The sequence below is a fragment of the Mustelus asterias genome, chromosome 10 (assembly GCF_964213995.1).
Source record: "Mustelus asterias chromosome 10, sMusAst1.hap1.1, whole genome shotgun sequence".
Taxonomy (NCBI): Eukaryota; Metazoa; Chordata; class Chondrichthyes; order Carcharhiniformes; family Triakidae; genus Mustelus; species Mustelus asterias.
In genome coordinates, this window is record NC_135810.1 from 124380206 (window position 1) to 124403259 (window position 23054).

At 45.4% G+C, this 23054-nt stretch overlaps 2 protein-coding genes across 3 annotated transcripts in view; one reads left to right on the forward strand and one right to left on the reverse strand.

The window, feature by feature from the left end:
- Positions 1 to 23054, reverse strand: part of LOC144499965 (interleukin-1 receptor type 2-like) — a 1647203-nt gene that overhangs the window by 301297 nt on the left and 1322852 nt on the right. The gene's annotated exons all lie outside the window — the stretch shown is intronic.
- Positions 1 to 23054, forward strand: part of pgm2l1 (phosphoglucomutase 2-like 1) — a 76605-nt gene that overhangs the window by 27025 nt on the left and 26526 nt on the right. For both annotated transcript variants that reach the window (XM_078222624.1, XM_078222623.1), the window contains exons 3-4: positions 19318 to 19424; positions 22600 to 22684. In XM_078222624.1, the coding sequence (XP_078078750.1) occupies positions 19318 to 19424; positions 22600 to 22684 (192 nt within the window). The remainder of the gene's footprint in view (positions 1 to 19317; positions 19425 to 22599; positions 22685 to 23054) is intronic.

Below are 23054 nucleotides of genomic sequence, written 5' to 3' on the forward strand. Positions count from 1 at the left end.
ACTATGTTAAAGACTCTGTTTCAATGTCACTTGCTGTCGTTTTAATTGCTGTTGTTGTTGCCTCTACCTATATACTGAGTGACTCCACCTTTTTTAAATGCTATTAGGGGTTGTGCATTGCTGACTCATTCAAACCAGACGACCCCAGGTTCAGTTCTGATTTATGTTGAATTAACTGGACTAGCAGTAGGAATGATGCAATTGACCTCAGAAATTTTAGATGAAGGTACGAAAATATCCTGCACTCTTCCTGCTGCTGAACTACACACTTTCAGCTAGCAGATGCGGGCAAGATAAAATTTGGTTGTGTTATGTCTAAAATTCAGATTGCTGTCTTCTGTTTGTCCAGGCTTGTGCATAAAGAATGGGTGAGATTCTGCAAAACACCATGGAACTGCACCACAGAACTACAAGAGGAGTGGGGAATTAAAAAAAAACTTTATCTGTATTGCAGATTTTTAAAATGTAAACCATCTGAATTTCACTGTTGGAGATTGTCACCTTAAGAAGTGAGCCCTATTGATTAGGGTTACTTTGCTTGTTCTCCTTCACTTCCCTGGTATAATCACATTTGCTTACAATATATTGCTTTTGCTGTGAGAGTCTTTAAATTGATATCAAGTAGTAGCTAGGATCTTAGCCTCTAAGTAACTTGTGGTTATGTGACTACAAAACAAGGCAGATGATCCCATGATGCTTGTTTTTAGTTGATGGGCAGTTGGTAACAGATAACTGCATTGGGTTCCTGATCAATTTCAAGGAATCAAACTCCAGACGATTTACTGCATTCAGACTTTTTCATGAATGTCCAGAGTTATCTGTGGTGGTTTCAAACATAGCGACGTCAATCTGACTAGATTTAATGGGGATTTGTAGCACAGTACCAGAGGAAATATTGGAACAGCTTGCTTGTAGGTTGTGTCATCTTGTGAGCCCTTGTCGCTTGCAGTGCACTGACAATATGAGGGCTTTAGTGAGTTTAATGAAAGAGGCAGTAAATTGAGAGAAAAGTCACTTTAATTAATGTGGCTGCATCGGGGAAGTACATTGACTCCAACTTTGTTTGAAAATATTAACTACAAACATTGAAATTCTGCATGTGGTCATGTTAATCTCTGATAATGCGAACTTCCTTTTGTGTAATTTCCTGTTGAAAAAGAGACTCGCTCATGCTTTGTGTGTGTGACTGGAACATGATCAGCAGTTGGTGTGCCGTCTAACCAATCAATGTTTACTTGCCTGTAAAGGATTATGGGCAATGTCAATCTATTAGCAGACAGCAGTGCTGCTGTGACAGACGCTCTGAGAAGCAAAGTTCAATGAATTCACAAAAGAAAATCACATGTATTTATGCTGTATCCAGAAATGCTCAAATTAATATCAAAAACATTGTCAACAGTATAGTGGACAGCATAGAATCATAGAAACCCTACAGTGCAGAAGGAGGCCATTCGGCCCATCGAGTCTGCACCGACCACAATCCCACCCAGGCCCTACCCCCACATATTTTACCTGCTAATGTTCGCATCTCAGGACTCTAAGGGGCAATTTTTAACCTGGCCAATCAACCTAACCTGCACATCTTTGGACTGTGGGAGGAAACCGGAGCACCCGGAGGAAACCCACGCAGACACGAGGAGAATGTGCAAACTCCACACAGACAGTGACCCGAGCCGGGAATCGAACCTGGGACCCTGGAGCTGTGAAGCAGCAGTGCTAACCACTGTGCTACCGTGCCGCCCGGCACTGGGGAGTCATCTTGACAGTTGCAAAGGGTGTGTGTGTGTGTGCATGTGCGTGAATGTTTGAGGTTTCCCTGAATGAAGCAGTGAGAATATATCGCCAGAATGTTAATTATGAGGACTTTGGGGGAAAATCCAATGGTGCTTGAAAAGAGGATAGGGATCACTGTGTAATTAACTTGTGCCCATTTGCTTCTGGTGCATGAAATCTGCACACTTCAATGATTGTAGCCAGCATTAAGCATTCTGCTGAATGGCTGCAGATCTCAGCACTTGGTGGAAAATTGTGACATAAAAGCATGGGTTTAAGCTAACCTGTGTTCCTTAAAGCCAGCCTGCAAGGTGGAGTGGCATTTTAACTAGAGCAGGAGCTAGAAGTCAGTTTTGACCTGAGAAGGACCCAGGAGTCATAACATTGAGGGAGGGGACTTCAGGGTTCTCCAGTGCAGTATTAGAAGCTTTGGTGCAGGAGTGGACAATGGGAGAAAGGTCCTCTATCCATAACGGGTTAGAAGTCTCTCAAAACACATTCCCAAGAAGGCAGTGAAACATAAGAACAGGAGGAGGCCATTTTGCTTCTTAAGCCTGTTCCCCAATTCCAGGAGAAAATGGCTGATTTGTGACCTAACATCATATAAACAAGTTCTCTAATATGCTGGCTTAAAAATAAAATCTATGTCTGATTTTAAAACTAACAATTCATCTAGCAGTGCAGAGATCCTGACCATAATCTACCAATTCTCCTTGGATACCGAGATGGTGTGCTGCCAGAGAAGTGGAGAATTGATAATATTACACCCTAATTCAAAGAAAGGTACAGGGATTGTTATGACCAGGATGAGTGGACTGTGCAATTTATCTAGCCCTACCACTCTCGGGTTTCACCATAAGTGTAAATGTTTAATTCGCTCTCCAAAATGGCCAATTGTGTGCTTTCACCATTTAACTGTTGTTGAAAGAAGACATTTTGTCAAAGCTTTTCATCATGCACTCATCAGGATGATCATAAGTGTATCAATTTCAGGGGAAATAACTTTATACTGTATGAAAAGAGAAAGAGTGCTGATTGGTTGGCAAGTGGACTCAGATTAAAAAAGTATATGGAGTTAGAACATAGAACATAGAAAGCCACAGCACAAACAGGCCCTTCGGCCCACAAGTTGCGCCGATCACATCCCCACCTCTAGGCCTATCTATAGCCCTCAATCCCATTAAATCCCATGTACTCATCCAGAAGTCTCTTAAAAGACCCCAACGAGTTTGCCTCCACCACCACCGACGTCAGCCGATTCCACTCACCCACCACCCTCTGAGTGAAAAACTTACCCCTGACATCCCCCCTGTACCTACCCCCCAGCACCTTAAACCTGTGTCCTCTCGTAGCAACCATTTCAGCCCTTGGAAATAGCCTCTGAGAGTCCACCCTATCCAGACCCCTCAACATCTTGTAAACCTCTATCAGGTCACCTCTCATCCTTCGTCTCTCCAGGGAGAAGAGACCAAGCTCCCTCAACCTATCCTCATAAGGCATGCCCCCCAATCCAGGCAACATCCTTGTAAATCTCCTCTGCACCCTTTCAATGGCTTCAACATCTTTCCTGTAATGAGGTGACCAGAACTGCGCGCAGTACTCCAAGTGGGGTCTAACCAGGGTCCTATAAAGCTGCAGCATTATCTCCCGACTCCTAAACTCAATCCCTCGATTAATGAAGGCTAGTACGCCATACGCCTTCTTGACCGCATCCTCCACCTGCGAGGCCGATTTAAGAGTCCTATGGACCCGGACCCCAAGGTCCTTCTGATCCTCTACACTGCTAAGAATGGTACCCTTCATTTTATACTGCTGCTCCATCCCATTGGATCTGCCAAAATGGATCACTACACACTTATCCGGGTTGAAGTCCATCTGCCACTTCTCCGCCCAGTCTTGCATTCTATCTATGTCTCGCTGCAACTTCTGACATCCCTCCAAACTATCCACAACACCACCTACCTTGGTGTCGTCAGCAAACTTACCAACCCATCCCTCCACTTCCTCATCCAGGTCATTTATGAAAATGACAAACAGCAAGGGTCCCAGAACAGATCCCTGGGGCACTCCACTGGTCACTGACCTCCATGCAGAGAAAGACCCCTCCACAGCCACTCTCTGCCTTCTGCAGGCAAGCCAGTTCTGGATCCACAAGGCAACAGCCCCTTGGATCCCATGCCCTCTCACTTTCTCAAGAAGTCTTGCATGGGGGACCTTATCGAACGCTTTGCTGAAGTCCATATAGACCACATCCACCGCTCTTCCTTCGTCAATGTGCTTGGTCACATTTTCAAAGAACTCAACCAGGCTCGTAAGGCACGACCTGCCCCTGACAAAGCCGTGCTGACTACTTTTGATCATACTAAACTTCTCTAGATGATCATAAATCCTGTCTCTCAGGATCCTCTCCATCAACTTACCAACCACTGACGTTAGACTCACCGGTCGGTAATTTCCCGGGCTGTCCCTGTTCCCTTTCTTGAATATAGGGACCACATCCGCAATCCTCCAATCCTCCGGAACCTCTCCCGTCTCCATCGACGATGCAAAGATCATCGCCAAAGGCTCCGCAATCTCCTCCCTCGCCTCCCACAGTAACCTGGGGTACATCCCATCCGGTCCCGAACTCAAACGGGATCAACCATGATCTCGTTAAATACTGGAACAGGCTCAATGGGCTGAATGGCATGCTCCTGTTCCTATGTTCCTATTCCTATGACTGACAGTTAACCGCCAAGCATTATTTGAAAATTTAAACCAGGCAGCTTAGCCCTGATTGCCAAGGCCTTGACCAATGAATGACTGTCATTTATTTTATTTAGCTGAAACCGGCACGATATGTGTAAATCTTCTCTATAATCTGGAAACAGCAGGGCTCTGTGCATTAAAATATGTACTTCCAGTACATGCAAATGTGCCTCATTGTGAGCCCAACTGAAGAGCGTAAATTATTTATCCACATAAGACACCTGCAGGATAATGGCTACCCTGCACAGATCAGTTCGCCCAGCATTAAATATATTTTAGTCAGGCATCTTTCAATGAATTCAGAACAATTGTGCCTAGTGCTAGTGAGGCCAGGAAGAGGGAGATTCTACAATTCAACACGTGGCTAAAGGACTGGTGCAAGAGGGAGGGTTTCAAATTCATAGATCATTGGGAAGTCTTCAAGAGAGGATAGCACCTGTACGGAAAGGATGGGTTACACCTTAACTGGAAGGGCACAAATATCCTGGCTGGGAGTTTTGCTAGAGTGTTTCGGCAGGGTTTAAACTAGTGTGGCAGGGGGGTGGGGATCAAAACAGTAGGTCAGTAAGTACTGAGGCTGGGGTCGAGCTGGGGGCCAGGGCAAGGCTAGCTAAGAAGAAGAGCATTCTGGAGCAGGATGACCTGAGTAGGCCTGGAGGTCTGGAGTGCATCTGCTTCAATGCGAGGAGCGTAACTGGTAAGACAGACGCACTGAGGGCCTTAATGCTTACACGGAATTTGGATGTGGTTGCGGTTACGGAGACATGGTTAAAAGAAGGATAGGACTGGCAGCTGAATATTCCGGGGTATAAGTGTTTTAGGCGAGACAGAGGAGGGGCTAAAAAAGGTGGGGGAGTAGCGGTATTAGTTGGGGAGCATATTACAGCAATGTAGAGGGTGGACGATTCAGAGGGGTCATGTAATGAGTCGCTGTGGGTGGAGCTCAGAAACAGGAAAGGTGCAATCACTATGCTGGGGGTATACTACAGGCCACCCAACAGCCCACGGGAAGTGGAGGAATGGATATGTCAGGAGATTCTGGATATGTGCAGAAAAAATAGGGTTGTTGTAGTGGGAGACTTCAATTTCCCTGGCACAGACTGGAAAGTGCTTGGGGCTGGGGGTCTGGACGGGGAGGAATTTGTAAAATGCGTACTGGAAGGTTCTTTGGAACAGTATGTAGATAGCCCGACTAGAGAGGGGGCTATACTGCAGGTGTCTTATGTGGATAAATAATTTACGCTCTTCAGTTCTGGGATCTAGTTCTGGGAAATGAGCCCGGTCAGGTCGTCAAAGTTTCGGTCGGGGAACATGTGGCAAATAGTGACCACAACTCTGTTAACTTTAGGATAGTAATGGACAAGGACGAGTGTTGTCCTAAGGGTAGGGTGCTAAATTGGAGGAAGGCTAACTATAGCCGGATTAGGCAGGAGTTGGTGGCCGTTGATTGGGAGAGGCTGTTCGGGGGAAGTCCACGTCTGGCATGTGGGAGTCTTTTAAGGAACAGTTGATAAGGCTGCAGGATAGGCATGTGCCTGTAAAAAGGAAGAATAGGAAAGGTAGGATTCGAGAGCCGTGGATAACCAGGGAAATTGAGGATCTGATCAAAAAGAAAAGAAAGGCGTCCGTTAGGTCCAAGCAACTGAAAACAGATGCAGCTCTGGAGGAATACAGAGAGAGTAGGAAAGAACTCAAACGGGGAGTTAGGGCAAAAAGAGGTCACGAAATGTTCTTGGCAGACAGGATTAAGGAGAATCCTAAGGCATTTTATTCATATGTTAGGAACAAAAGAGTTGTCAGGGAAAAAGTCGGACCTCTCGGGGACAAAGGAGGGGAATTATGCTTAGAACCCAAGGGAATAGGGGAGATCCTAAATGAATACTTTGCATCGGTATTCACAAAGGAGAGGGACTTGTTGACTGGGAGTGTCTCAGAGGGAGGTGTTGACCCATTAGAGAAAATCTCCATTACAAGGGAGGAAGTGTTAGGTTTTTTAGGGAACATTAAAACTGACAAATCCCCAGGGCCTGATGGCATCTATCCTAGACTGCTCTGGGAGACAAGAGATGTAATTGCTGGGCCTCTGACGGAAATCTTTGTCTCTTCATTGGACACAGGTGAGGTCCCTGAGGATTGGAGGATAGCGAAAGTGGTACCATTATTTAAGGAGGATAGCAGGGATAACCTGGGTGATTATAGGCCAGTGAGCTTGACGTCCGTGGTAGGGAAGTTGTTGGAGAGGATTCTTAGAGACAGGATGTATGCGCATTTAGAACAGAACAATCTCATTAGTGACAGACAGCATGGTTTTGTAAGAGGGAGGTCGTGCCTTACAAATTTGGTGGAGTTTTTTGAGGAAGTGACAAAAACGGTTGATGAAGGAAGGGCCGTGGATGTCGTCTATATGGATTTCAGTAAGGCATTTGACAAAGTCCCTCATGGCAGGTTGGTTAAGCAGGTTAAGGCTCATGGGATACAAGGAGAGGTGGCTAGATGGGTAGAAAACTGGCTTGGCCACAGGAGACAGAGGGTAGCAGTCGAAGGGTCTTTTTCCGGCTGGAGGTCTGTGACCAGTGGTGTTCCGCAGGGCTCTGTACTGGGACCTCTGCTATTTGTGATATATATAAATGATTTGGAAGAAGGTGTAACTGGTGTTATCAGCAAGTTTGCGGATGACACGAAGATGGCTGGACTTGCGGATAGCGATGAACATTGTCGGACAATACAGCAGGATATAGATAGGCTGGAAAATTGGGCAGAGAAATGGCAGATCACATTTATCTGGATTAAATTCCAAGTGATGCATTTTGGAAGAACTAATGTAGGGGGGAGTTATACAATAAATGGCAGAGTCATCAGGAGTATAGTAACACAGAGGGACCTAGGTGTGCAAGTCCACAAATCCTTGAAGGTGGCAGCTCAGGTGGAGAAGGTAGTGAAGAAGGCTATTTGTTTTGCTTGCCTTTATAGGACGGGGTATAGAGTATAAAAGCTGGAGTCTGATGTTGCAGCTGTATAGAACGCTGGTTAGGCCACATTTGGAGTACTGCGTCCAGTTCTGGTCGCCGCACTACCAGAAGGATATGGAGGCTTTAGAGAGAGTGCAGAGAAGGTTTACCAGGATGTTGCCTGGTATGGAAGGTCTTTATGAGTGTTTATAAAGAACAAAGAACAGTACAGCACAGGAAACAGGCCCTTCGGCCCTCCAAGCCTGTGCCGCTCCTTGGTCCAACTAGACCAATCGTTTGTATCCCTCCATTCCCGGCCTGCTCATGTGACTATCCAGGTAAGTCTTAAACGATGTCAGCGTGCCTGCCTCCACCACCCTACTTGGCAGCGCATTCCAGGCCCCCACCACCCTCTGTGTAAAAAACGTCCCTCTGATGTCTGAGTTATACTTCGCCCCTCTCAGCTTGAGCCCGTGACCCCTCGTGATCGTCACATCCGACCTGGGAAAAAGCTTCCCACTGTTCACCCTATCTATACCCTTCATAATCTTGTATACCTCTATTAGATCTCCCCTCATTCTCCGTCTTTCCAAGGAGAACAACCCCAGTCTACCCAATCTCTCCTCATAGCTAAGACCCTCCATACCAGGCAACATCCTGGTAAACCTTCTCTGCACTCTCTCCAATGCCTCCACGTCCTTCTGGTAGTGCGGCGACCAGAACTGGACGCAGTACTCCAAATGTGGCCTAACCAGCGTTCTATACAGCTGCATCATCAGACTCCAGCTTTTATACTCTATACCCCGTCCTATAAAGGCAAGCATACCATATGCCTTCTTCACCACCTTCTCCACCTGTGTTGCCACCTTCAAGGATTTGTGGACTTGCACACCTCGGTCCCTCTGTGTTTCTATACTCCTGATGACTCTGCCATTTATTGTATAACTCCTCCCTACATTATTTCTTCCAAAATGCATCACTTCGCATCTATCCGGATTAAATTCCATCTGCCACCTCTCCGCCCAATTTTCCAGCCTATCTATATCCTGCTGTATTGCCCGACAATGCTCTTCACTATCCGCAATTCCAGCCATCTTCGTGTCATCCGCAAACTTGCTGATTACACCAGTTACACCTTCTTCCAAATCATTTATATATTTCTCACAAATAGCAGAGGTCCCAGTACAGAGCCCAGCGGAACACCACTAGTCACAGACCTCCAGCCGGAAAAAGACCCTTCGACCACTACCCTCTGTCTCCTATGGCCAAGCCAGTTCTCCTTGTATCCCATGAGCCTTAACCTTCTTAACCAACCTGCCATGTGGGACTTTGTCAAATGCCTTACTGAAATCCATATAGACGACATCCACGGCCCTTCCTTCATCAACCGTTTTTGTCACTTCCTCAAAAAACTCCACCAAATTTGTAAGGCACGACCTCCCTCTTACAAAACCATGCTGTCTGTCACTAATGAGATTGTTCCGTTCTAAATGCACATACATCCTGTCTCTAAGAATCCTCTCCAACAACTTCCCTACCACGGACGTCAAGCTCACCGACCTATAATTTCCTGGGTTATCCCTGCTACCCTTCTTAAACAACGGGACCACATTCGCTATCCTCCAATCCTCAGGGACCTCACCCGTGTCCAAAGAAGCGACAAAGATTTCCGTCAGAAAATCTTTGTCGCTTCTGGTGGGTCATATTCTGCACGGAGGTGTCGGTCACCAGTGGAGTGCCCAGGGATCTGTTCTGGGATCCTTAGAACATAGAACAGTACAGCACAGAACAGGCCCTTCGGCCCACGATGTTGTGCCGAGCTTTATCTGAAGCCAAGATCAAGCTATCCCACTCCCTATCATCCTGGTGTGTTCCATGTGCCTATCCAATAACCGCTTAAATGTTCCTAAAGTGTCTGACTCCACTATCACTGCAGGCAGTCCATTCCACACCCCAACCACTCTCTGCGTAAATAACCTACCTCTGATATCCTTCCTGTATCTCCCACCACGAACCCTATAGTTATGCCCCCTTGTAATAGCTCCATCCACCCGAGGAAATAGTCTTTGAATGTTCACTCTATCTATCCCCTTCATCATTTTATAAACCTCTATTAAGTCTCCCCTCAGCCTCCTCCGCTCCAGAGAGAACAGCCCTAGCTCCCTCAACCTTTCCTCATAAGACCTACCCTCCAAACCACGCAGCATCCTGTGATTCTGTGATTTTTATAAATGACCTGGATGAGGAAGTGGAGGGATGGGTTGGTAAGTTTGCTGATGACACAAAGGTTGGAGGTGTTGTGGATAGTGTGGAGGGATGTCAGAAGTTGCAGCGAGACATTGATAGGATGCAAGACTGGGCGGAGAAGTGGCAGATGGAGTTCAACCCAGATGAGTGTGAGGTGGTTCATTTTGGCAGGTCAGATAGGATGGCAGAATATAATATTAATGGTAGGACTCTTGGCAGAGTGGAAGATCAGAAGGATCTTGGGGTCCACGTTCAAAGGACGCTCAAAGCAGCTGTGCAGGTTGAGGCTGTGGTTAAGAAGGCGTATGGTGTACTGGCCTTCATCAATCGAGGAATTGAGTTTAGGAGTCGTGAGATAATGTTGCAGCTGTATAGGACCCTGGTCAGACCACATTTGGATTACTGTGCTCAGTTCTGGTCGCCTCATTACAGGAAGGATGTGGAAGCCATAGAAAGGGTGCAGAGGAGATTTACAAGGATGTTGCCTGAGGATAGGCTGAGGGAGCTCGGCCTTTTCTCCTTGGAGAGACGAAGGATGAGGGGTGACCTGATAGAGGTGTATAAGATGTTGAGAGGTATTGATCGAGTGGACAGTCAGAGGCTTTTTCCCAGGGCTGAAATGGTTGCCACAAGAGGACACAGGTTTAAGGTGCTGGGGAGTAGGTACAGAGGAGATGTCGGGGTAAGTTTTTCACTCAGAGGGTGGTGGGTGCGTGGAATGGGCTGCCAGCAACGGTGGTGGAGGCGGATTCGATAGGGTCTTTTAAGAGACTTTTAGATAAGTACATGGAACTTAGTAAGATAGAGGGTTATAGGTAAGCCTAGTAATCGCTAAGGTAGGGACATGTTCGGCACAACTTTGTGGGCTGAAGGGCCTGCATTGTGCTGTAGTTTTTCTATGTTTCTAATATAAACGATACAATTCTAGTGGACATGCAGGAGCAGAGGGGCCTGGGTGCACAAATTGTTGATGGTGGCCTGGCAGGTTGAGAAAGCAGTTAGAAAGGCATCTGGAATTCTGAGCTCTGTAGGTAGAGGCACAAGGTCTCTGGGTGTTTGGAACAGGATAAGGGTCCAGTGAAATGGAATGGTGGAGAGCTGGTTTGGAATGGTTTCCTGATGCTGTCCCATTGGCTTAGATACCCAGACGTGGGTAGAGTGTGGATTGGCTGTCCCAACCCATGGAGGCCAATTTGCATAATTAACTACTCCAATTAGGGACTGTTAAAGAGTAAGATGGCCTCCCTGCGACTAGCAGACGCTCCATGGCCCAAAGAAAATGCTAATAGGCAGGGTAGGCAACACCTGCATTTCCCCCACACTACTCCGCTGGAGGGACTATCCCTTACCCTCTGCCCTCTGATTTATTAATTTACTCTGATGGCACCCTGAAGGTTTCAGAGTGACTCAGTTGTGCCCACCTCTCCTGGTTGTCAATGCTGAGGTTTCAGAGCTGCCAATCCTCTGATTGGAGGACCAGCTTCAGAAGCTGTCCTCGGATTTTGCTGGCAAGTTCCATACTATCACCATTCCCTGGCTAAAGATGTTTCTCTGGATTTCTTATTACTGACTATCCTGTATTCATGGACCCTAGTTTGGACTCCTTACAAGTTTAAACACCTTCTACTTCATCTACCATATCAATCATTTTCATAATTTTAAAAACCACTGTTGGCTCATCGCTTTTGGTGATGTAATCATTGGCAATGGAATCTGATCCTTTTTCTGTCTTTTGTTTATGTAGATGTGTAGACCTAGCGGCTTCTGTTATGTAGCCTAGCAAAATATAAGCTTGTTACAGTAGCCATTAGAATCCTACGCAGTCAGCATACTAGGTTGATTGTGTGAAACTGAATATTGGTGGGAATGAACTTCTGAACTGTTGGTGGACAGCATGACTTTTCCACTGATGTTTATTGTCTGGCTTTTTTTTTACAGTAATGTCACTTCCGTAGCAGGCAGACTTCCAACTTTCCCCCCCTTGTGACATTTTCTCTTTCCTGTCTTCTCGTGAAAGTTTTTTTTGAAATGCTGAAGCAAGCTGGACTATTTGGCAGGGAAGATGGGAGTGTTCGACCTTCTGGTGTTGCAGTATATCCAGCTACACTGGAATGGTCACAGTTGGTTTTTGCATGTTGCTGATTAAATTTACATGCTTTGGGATTGTGGTTCACTTTGTTACAGAACACAATCTGTTTCCTCTTCCTGTTAAGAATACACACAGAGATATGTTCTCAGTAAATTAATGATGAATTATGAATGAATAGTTAACTGAATTTAGCATTGTAATGTTTCCTTTTACACTCCAGTTTGCACAGGCACTTGCCTCCAGTTATGATACTGAGCATGGGGGAGAGACAGAAATTCTCCTGACTATAATCTCTGTAACATGGGAAGTGCATTTGAACAAAAGGCACTCTATTCAATTTTAAACAAGTGGTATGAATAGAATCTGATCAAGTTGAACATGTTCAGAAATACCGAAAAAAGGGGCTGAGGAGAGCTAGGAGGGGACATGAGAAGTCCTTGGCGGGTCGGATCAAGGAAAACCCCAAGGCTTTTTACTCTTATGTGAGGAATAAAAGAATGACCAGGGTGAGGTTAGGGCCGGTCAAGGACAGTGGTGGGAACTTGTGTATGGAATCAGTAGAGATAGGCGAGGTGATGAATGAATACTTTTCTTCAGTGTTCACCAAGGAGAGGGGCCATGTTTTTCAGGAAGAGAAGGTGTTACAGGCTAATAGGCTGGAGGAAATAGATGTTCGGAGGGAGGATGTATTGGCAGTTTTGAATAAACTGAAGGTCGATAAGTCCCCTGGGCCTGATGAAATGTATCCTAGGATTCTTTGGGAGGCGAGGGATGAGATTGCAGAGCCTTTGGCTTTGATCTTTGGGTCCTCGCTGTCCACGGGGATGGTGCCAGAGGACTGGAGAGTGGCAAATGTTGTTCCTCTGTTTAAGAAAGGGAATAGAAATGACCCTGGTAATTATAGACCGGTTAGTCTGACTTCGGTGGTTGGTAAATTGATGGAAAAGGTCCTTAGGGATGGGATTTACGACCATTTAGAAAGATGCGGATTAATCCGGGATAGTCAGCACGGATTTGTGAAGGGCAAATCGTGCCTCACAAATTTGATAGAATTTTTTGAGGAGGTAACTAGGTGTGTTGATGAAGGTAGGGCGGTTGATGTCATATACATGGATTTTAGTAAGGCGTTTGATAAGGTCCCCCATGGTCGGCTTATGATGAAAGTAAGGAGGTGTGGGATAGAGGGAAAGTTGGCCGATTGGATAGGTAACTGGCTATCTGATCGAAGACAGAGGGTGGTGGTGGATGGAAAATTTTCGGACTGGAGGCAGGTTGCTAGCGGAGTGCCGCAGGGATCGGTGCTTGGTCCTCTGCTCTTTGTGATTTTTATTAATGACTTATCGGAGGGGGCTGAAGGGTGGATCAGTAAATTTGCTGATGACACCAAGATTGGTGGAGTAGTGGATGAGGTGGAGGGCTGTTGTAGGCTGCAAAGAGACATAGATAGGATGCAAAGCTGGGCTGAAAAATGGCAAATGGAGTTTAACCCTGATAAATGTGAGGTGATTCATTTTGGTCGGACTAATTTAAATGTGGATTACAGGGTCAAAGGTAGGGTTCTGAAGACTGTGGAGGAACAGAGAGATCTTGGGGTCCATATCCACAGATCTCTAAAGGTTGCCACTCAAGTGGATAGAGCTGTGAAGAAGGCATATAGTGTGTTAGCTTTTATTAACAGGGGGTTGGAGTTTAAGAGCCGTGGGGTTATGCTGCAACTGTACAGGACCTTGGTGAGACCGCATTTGGAATATTGCGTGCAGTTCTGGTCACCTCACTATAAGAAGGATGTGGAAGCGCTGGAGAGAGTGCAGAGGAGATTTACCAGGATGCTGCCTGGTTTGGAGTGTCGGTCTTATGAGGAAAGGTTGAGGGAGCTGGGGCTGTTCTCTCTGGAGCGGAGGAGATTGAGGGGAGACTTAATAGAGGTTTATAAAATGATGAAGGGGATAGATCGAGTGAACGTTCAAAGACTATTTCCTCGGGTGGATGGAGCTATTACAAGGGGGCATAACTATAGGGTTCATGGTGGGAGATATAGGAAGGATATCAGAGGTAGGTTCTTCACGCAGAGAGTGGTTGGGGTGTGGAATGGACTGCCTGCAGTGATAGTGGAGTCAGACACTTTAGGAACATTTAAGCGGTTATTGGATAGGCACATGGAGCACACCAGGATGGTAGGGAGTGGGATAGCTTGATCTTGGTTTCAGATGAAGGTCGGCACAACATCGTGGGCCGAAGGGCCTGTTCTGTGCTGTACTGTTCTATGTTCTATGTTCTAGAAATCATGAAAGATAATGGCACATTATCAAATGCCTTTTGGAAATCCAAGTACACCTCATTCACAGCTTCCTTTTTAACCACATTGCTTGTTACTTTCTCAAAGAAGTCTAAAAAATTAGTTGAACATGATTTCACAGAATTATAATGGTGCAGGAGGTGGCCATTCAACATATTATGTCTGTATCAGCTTTCTGAATGAGCATAATGACTCAATGCCACTTTCTGCCTTTTCCCCATAACCCACTCAAAAGCTTTTGTGATCCCAGTTGATACTACAACTGGACGGGAAGATTTCAGAATGGAACGCTGGCTCAAAAGAATGTAACTTAGACTTTTTTTTAGAAAACGTAGAGGAACTGAGTCACAGGACTACTAATTAGTTTTAACAACAAGGAAAAACATAATTAAACATTAAAAATTTGATTATAATACCTTTTCTTCCACCCCCCCCCCCTCCTCTCCTCCTCCTCCTCCAAATGATTGTCACGTGAAAGTCTCCAAACTCCACTCCCAGAAAACACGCTTTAAAACCCTCCTTTGCAACATTGTTTTCCATCAGTGGGTTGCATTCTGAAATGTAGTTCAATTGACTCTTTTGAACAAAGCTTCTGCTTCACTTGTAACAAAGAATCCAGCATTCGGGTTTAGCCACTTCCCATTCAGGATTTCTTTGTCTTGACTGTTGTACAAGGTGAGGTGAGAGTGACAGTCCTTGACATCAGGCTGCATTCAACCGAGTGTGGCATCAAGGAGCCCTAGCGAAACTGGAATCAATGTATCAAGGGTCAAACTCTGTGCTGGTTGGAGTCGTACCTGGTACATAGGAAGACGGTTGTGGAGGGTCAGTCATCTCCGCTCCAGGACATCTCTGCAGGACTCCCTCAGGGTAGTGTCCGAGGCCCAACAATCTCCAGCTGCTTCATCAATGACCTTCCCTTCATCATAAGGTCAGAAGTGGGCATGTTCGCCGATGATTGCACAATGTTCAGCACCATTCGTGACTCCTCAGATACTGAAGCAGTCCATGTTCAAATGCAACAAGATCTGGACAATATCTAGGCTTGCGCTGACAAGTGGCAGGTAACATTCGTGCCACACAAATGCCAGGCAATGACCATCACCAATAAGAGACACTCTAACCACCGCCCCTTGACATTCAATGGTGTAACCATCACTGAATCCTCCATTGTCAACATCCGTGGGGGGTCACCATTGACCAGAAACTCAACTGGACTCACCACATAAACACAGTGGCTACAAGAGCAGTCAGTGGCTAGGAATACTGCGGCAAGTAACTCGCCTCCTGACTCCCTAAAGCCTATCCACCATCTACAAGGCACAAGTCAGGAGTGTGATGGAATACTCGCCACTTGCCTGGATGGGTGCAGCTCCAACAACGCTCCAAGAAGCTTGACCCCCATCCAGGACAAAGCAGCCCGCTTGATTGGCACCACGTCTACAAACATTCAATCCCTCCACCACTGATGTTCAAAAGCAGCAGTGTGTACTATCTACAAGATGCACTGCAGCATTTCACCAAAGATCCTTAGATAGCAACTTCCAAACCCACGATTAGAAGGACAAGGGCAGCAGATGAATGCGAACACCACCACCTGCAAGTTCCCCTCCAAGCCACTCGCCTTCCTGACTTGGAAATATAACACCATTCCTTCGCAGTCGCTGGGACAAAATCCTGGAATTCCCTCCCTGAAAGCATTGTGAGTCAACCCACAGAACATGGACTGCAGCGATTCAAGAAGGCAGCTCACCACCACCTTCTCAAGGGTAACTAGGGATGGGCAATAAATGCTAGCCAGCCAGTGACACGCATGTCCCACGAATGAATAAAAAAGAAATAAATTGTTCGTAATTGCTTTGATGATCAGCCATGATCGTAATGAATGATGACGCAGGTTTGAAGGGCAAATGGCGGCCTCCCTCCTGCTGCTATTTTCTATGCTTTAACCCTCAATTCCCTGACTCGATTAAGATGGCTTCAAACTTTTGATTTACCTCTGAAGCCTGCTTTCCACTTTAACCTGAAACGTTAACTCTGTTTCTATCCATAGATGCTTCCTCAACTGTATGTTTCCAACATTTCCAGCATCCTCAATTTGCTTTTGAACTTGAGAGGTACAGCTTGATTGGAAAAAAGTAGATGTTGCATTGTTCACTCAGGGAGTCATGGTTGCTGTGACAACATGGACTTTAAATTAAATTATGTTGTAGTTTGAAATTATGGATGGTGATGGTAGAGGTTCCAAAGTTCTTTCCATCATATAGCTGATCAGGAATCTGCTTTTACTGCTACCACTGGTATGTGTTAATCTCAACTTGTTTAGCTGCATTATGAATGCATCTTTCAAGGCCATCAAGTATTGGGGTTGAACTCGAAACTGGAACATCTGGCTAAGAGGCAGCATGCTACTCTCTGTGCCAAAAGACCTCCTGTTGATTTAGTGTCTATGTACAAAAAGGACAAAACTAGCACTAATAAATACAGATTCATTAGGTTGACCTTCATCCATGTATGATAATGGAATTGATTATCTGCAGTTCACTCAAGGATCATCTAAAGGTCAATAATCCAGTTAACAGCAATCAACATGCAGTCAGATGGAATGATCCTGCTTGACCAACTTTTACAGATGCACCATATAAAACATTCTTTCTGGTTGTATCACAGCTTGGGATGGCTCCTGCTCTGCCCAAGACCGCAAGGAACTACAAAAGGTTGTGAATGTAGTCCAATCCATCACGCAAACCAGTCTCCCATCCATTGACTCTGTCTACACTCCCCGATGCCTCGGCAAAGCAGCCAGTGTAATTAAGGGCCCCACGCACCCCGGATATTCTCTCTTCCACCTTCTTCCTTCGGGAAAAAGATACAAAAGTCTGAAGTCATGTGCCAACCGACTCAAGAACAGCTTCTTCCCTGCTGCTGTCAGACTTTTGAATGGACCTACCTTGCATTAAGCTGATCTTTCTCTACACCCTAGCTATGACTGTAACACCACATTCTGCACTCTCCCGTTTCCTTCTCTATGAACGGTATGTTTTGTCTGTATAGCGTGCAAGAAACAATACTTTTCACTATGTTAATACATGTGACAATAATAAATCAAATCGACAATGGGAAGCCTTTTCCACATAACCCTTTCACAAAACCACATTCATGTGCGCTCGCTCCCAAAAGGCTTTTCATTAACCTAAAAGAGCAGAGGTTCAAGTGTAGTGGATATGCGAAACAAGAGTGCGAAACTTACAGCATGGACAAATAGTTGGGGTAGAATGATTGGATTTCTAATTAAGTTTGAAAATAAGTCATTGGCTCATTAAAAATATATAATTTATTTCTTCGGATATGTCCCCTCTCAATTAAATAGTATTTATATAACCCCCTGCTGACCACTATATGGGGCTACTATTTAAATATTCAATCAACAGGATCCCGAATTCCTAGCGGTTGATGTTGATTTGGCTAATTCCCTGTTTACCCATAAATGTCAGTACTGTAATCGGAATATCAAAAATAAATTTAATAACAAATATCATTAACAGACATAAAACAGTGAGCTCTGATCTATAACCGTTGGGGCCCATCCGTTGGTGCACACATGGGGAAACTCATCCTCAGTAACACATTTGTAGGTACTGTTCCAGTTGGATTGTATAGTCCCCACCAGTTACTCACGACACCCACACACAGTCCAGAAGAGACACGCGTGTGGAAGATGATGCCGCAGGAGGCAGAGGTGCCGTGAGCTATCCGTGCAGCAACGTAGGTCGAGTGCGCTGAAGGCTGTCCTCCTCGGCAGTAATGAAAAGAACAGGCAGGGGAACGCCTGGCTGCCTCTCACTCCAAACCGAATTCTCACTGCCTGGAAAAAAACTCTCTCTCTGCACACTCCCTCTTCAGCTCTTGAGCTGCCTCACTTCCTGGCGCCTTTTTTTCCTCCCGCCCCCAGAGCAATCCCATTGGCCCAGCCCACATCACTCAACCAACAGCATCCTGTTCACAGCACCCGCCCGGCAAACAGGACACTGAAACCCACAAGGAACAAAGAACACTGGTAAATGTCTTCCCCACAAATTTTCCTCAGTCCCTTACATTTACATTGTGTGTCAACTATGTCTCTATTGGAAGCACTCTTGAGTCAGAAGGTTCTGGGTTCATGATCCACTTCAGGCCTTAAGCGTAAAAATCAAAGCGACATTCCAATGCAGTACTGGGGGAGTGCTGCACTGTTGAAATTGCTGTGTTTTACATAGAAACTAGAATCAGGCATAGGCTATTCGGCCCTTAGTTTTGATCATGGCTGATCATCAAATTCAATATCCCCCCCCCCCCCCCCCCATATCCCTTGATCCCTTTAGCCCCAAGAGCTATATCTAATTTCTTCTTGAAATCAGACAATGTTTTGGCCACTACATTCTGTGGTAGTGAATTCCACACATTCACCACCCTCTGGGGGAAGAAATTTCTCTTCACCTCAGTTCTAAAAGGTTTACCCCTTATCCTTGAATATGACCCCTAGTTCTGGACTTCCCCGCCACTGGGAACATTCTTTCTGAATCTACCCTGTCTAACCCTGTTAGAATTTTATAGGTTTCTATGAGATCCCCTCTAACATTTCTAAACTCCAGTGAATATAATCCTAACTGACTTAGTCTCTCCTCATATGACAGACCTGCCATCCCAGGAATTAGCCTGGTAAACCTCTGCTGTACTCCCTCTATAGCAAGGACATCCTTCCTCAGATGGATGGAATGTTAAAATAAAGTTCCATTGTCCATCTATGTTTGACACAGAAGATCCATGGCACTTATTTTAAAGAGCAGGCACTTTATCCTTGGTGTCCTGGACTATATTTATCTCTCAATCAACAAAGCACATTGGTTCTATCACATTGTGGGAGTTTGCTGTTTGCAAATTGGCTGCCACTTTTCCTGTGTTACAACAGTGACTATATTTCAAAATACTTGTTGTAAAGTGCTTTTGAGCAGTCCAATGCTTGTGAAAAGTGCCATATAAACACAAGTATTTGTATTGCCTTGTATGAACAGGCCAAATAGTGGGTAGGAAGTTCCGTTCCCTTCCTGAAAGAAGTGAATCAGTTGGGTTTCAGGACAATTGGGTAATTCATAAATTATTAGATTTTATTGAATTAAATTTTACGTCCTGCTACTTGAAAGAAGTTTGTTTCAAAGTATGTTTTTTTACTTTTGCAGGGTTTATTCAAGTATCTTGAGAAGTGCTTCACAGACCTAAAGCAGAGGGGTGTTGTGATTGGATATGATACTCGAGGTCAAGAGACTAGCAGCTGTAGTAGCAAGAGGTGAGTGCTGTTCAAAGCCGGGGAAACTTGCAATATCTTGCTTTCCTTTCAATCCGATGCAAAAGTAATCAAAATACAAAAATTACTATAACCTGCTTAATTGCTTTCCAATAGGCCATGTCTTATTTACTGTGGGAGAGACAGCCACTATTAGGGCAAATTCAATTCCATTCATATTCATTACATGAACTTCCAATGGTTGTAACCCGTCTGTCTACCGAGGAAAGAAATAGGTCTTTTGGCCCCTGGATCCTGTTCTGCCCATTTAATGAGATGATGGCTACTTGCCATTGACGTAATTTCCTTAATACCTTAATGCTACCATCCCATAATACTTTAATACTGCCATCACCTTCCCTGCATATGTCCTGTCCCACTGGCAGAACAGACTCTGAGGTGGCCAGCAAAGTGGTATACAGTTAGGAGGAAGTTTCCTTGTCCTCAACATCGACTCCGAATCAGTATTTCGCCACGTTGAATACCATGGAGGAAGCACTTGGGGTGGCAAATGCAGAAAATGTACTCTGGGTGGGGGACTTCAATGTCCATCACCAAGAGTGACTCAGTAGGACCTCTTCTGACCAAGCTAATAGAGCACCAAAGGACATGGCTGCTGGACTGGATCAATAGCAGGTGGTGAGGGAACCAGCAAGAAGGAAAAACATATTTGTCCTCATCCTCACCAATCTGTCTTCTGCAGATGCATCTGCCCATGTCAACATCGGTCGGAGTGACCACCACATAGTCCTTGTGGAAATGATGTCCCGTCTTCACATTGAGTATGCTCTCCGTCGTGTTGTGTGGCACTATCACAGTGCTAAATGGGATAGATTCTGAACAGATCTAGCAACTTAAGACTGGGCAACGATGAGGTGCTCTGGGCCATCAGCTGCAGCAGAATTTTATTCAAACACAATCTGTAACCTCATGGCCTGGTACATGCCCCACTCTACCATTACTGCCAGCCAAGAGATCAACCCTGGTTCAATGAAGAGTGCAGGGCATACCTGGGGTAGCACCAGGGCATACCTAAAATGAGGTGTCAACCTGGTGAATCTTCAAATTAGCACTGCTTGCATGCCAAGCAGCAAGGGATAAGACCAAGCGATCTAGCGGATAATATCCAAGATCAGTGGTCATGCCAATCCAGTTATGAATGGTGGTGGACAATTAAACAATTTACTGGAGGAAGAGGCTCCACAAATATCCCCATATTCAATGACTGGGGCCCCCAGAACATCAGTGCAAAAGATAAGGCTAAAACATGTGCTATAATCTTCAGCCAGAAGTGCTGAGTGAATGATCCATCTGGCCTTCTCCATAGATAGTGTCTTCAGTCAATTCGATTTACTTTGTGTGATATCAGGAAAAGGCTGAAGGCACTGGATATTGCACAGGCATGGGCCTTGACAATAGTAAAGAAGATGTGCTCCAGAGCTTGCCGCACTCCTTGCCAAGCTGTTCCAGTACAGCTACAACACTGGCATCTACCCAACAATGTGGAAAATTGCCTAGGTATGTCCTGGTCACAAAAAGCAGGACAAATCATCCCAGCCAATTACTGCCCCATCAGTGTACTCTCAATCATCAGTAAAGTGATGGAAGGAATCATTAGCAGTGCTGGCAAATGGCACTTGCTTAGCAATAGCCTGCTCCCTGACATTCGCCAGGGCCACACAGCTTCTGACCTCATTGCAGCCTTGGTTCAAACATGGTCAATAAGTGACTGCCCTTGACATCTATTTGACCGAGTGTGATATCAAGGAACCCTGGCAAAATTGGAACCCGTGGGAATCAAACGGGGAAATCTCAGCTGGTTGGAGTTATACCTAACACAAAGGAATTTATGGTTGTTCGAGGTTGGTCATGTTGGCTCCAAGACATCACTGCAGGAGTTCCTCAGGGTAGTGTCCCAGACCCAGCCATTTCCAGCTGCTTTGTCAATGACCTCCCTTCCATCATAAGATCAGATGTAGTGATCAGTATCATTCATATTGAAGCAATCTGTGTCCAAATGCAGCAAAACCTGGACAATATCCAGGCTTGGCTGACAAGTGGCAAGTAACATTCGTGCCACACAAGTGCCACACAATGACCATCCCTTACAAGAGAGAATGTAAGTATCCCTCCGTGACATTACCACTACTGAATTCTCACTATCAACACCCTGGGGGTTCCCATTGACCAGTGTGGAGTTTGCACATTCTCCCCGTGTCTGCATGGGTTTCCTCTGGGTGCTCTGGTTTCCTCCCAAAGTCCAAAGATGTCCGGTTAGGTTGACGAGCCATGCTAAATTGACCCTAGTGTTAGGGGGAATAGCAGGGTAAATATGTGGGGTTAAGGGAATAGGGCCAGGGAGGGATTGTGGTTTGTGCAAACTTGATGGGCCGAATGACCTCCTTCTGCACTGTAGGGATTCTATGATTCTAAGAAACTGAACTGGATGAGGATCAGTGGCTAGGAATCCTGCAGTGAGTAACTCGCCTCCTGACTCCTAAAATCCTGTCCACCATCTACAAGCCAGGAGTGTGATGGAATCCTCTCCCCTTTCTTGGATGAGTGAAGTTCCAACAACACTCAAGAAGCTCGACCCATCCAGGACAAAGCAGCCCAGTTGATTGACACTCCCTCCACCACTGAACAGTGGCAGCAGTGTATACCATCTGCAGGAACTCACCAAGGGTCCTCAGACAGCACCTTCCAAACCCATGACCACTTCTACCTAGAAGGACAGGGGCAGCAGATACGTGGGAATATCACCTGAAAGATCCTCTTGTAAGTCACTCGCCACCCTGATTTGGAAATATACCGCCTTTCCTTTACTGTCACCAGGTCAAAATCCTGGAAGCCCATCCCTACAGCACTATGGATGTACCTACACCATATGGACTACAGCGGTTCAAGAGGGTGACCCACCACCACCTTCTCGAGGGCAATTAGGAATGGGCAATAAATGCTGGCCTAGGCAGCAAAGCCCAGTTACCGTGAATGAATTTCATCAATACTGGCGAAGTATCTGCCTTTAAGACAACTTAACTCAATCCAACCTGAACCTTTCTGGCGTGGAAAGTATCATGACTAGCTGAATCTTGTTGAGCTTTAGGTTTTCTAATATTAATATAGTGTAACCTGATGATTAATAAGATAGAAACTATTTTCTTACTGTTTGATGCAGGCTTGCTCAGTTGACTGCTGCTGTCTTCCTTGGAAAGGATATACCTGTGTATCTGTTTTCTACATATGTGCCAACACCATTTGTGGTAAGGATTGGCTGTGATTACAGCAAGTGTGTCTGAATATGATATCCTCATGCATGCATGAGCAGAAAGGGCTCTTCATAAATCTAATATAAGGTTCTGGGGAAAAGGCTTCAAGCTTGAAATTTGTAGGAATTTGACTTTTTATTGTTGGGATATTGGATCATATCTAACCCATGTTATAAAGAAGATCGTCTCCTGCAACTCACCTGATATCACTTTGAACAGTTTGATCCAGTTCCTAGGTGAGGTGAAGCCACAGCTTGAAACTGCCCCCTAAATTGTTAGTGACTGACATTCAGCTAGCAATCTCATTCGAGGTGGCTGATTTTGAAAGTGGAAAATTGTTGCACTGACTATGTTCTGCAGCCAA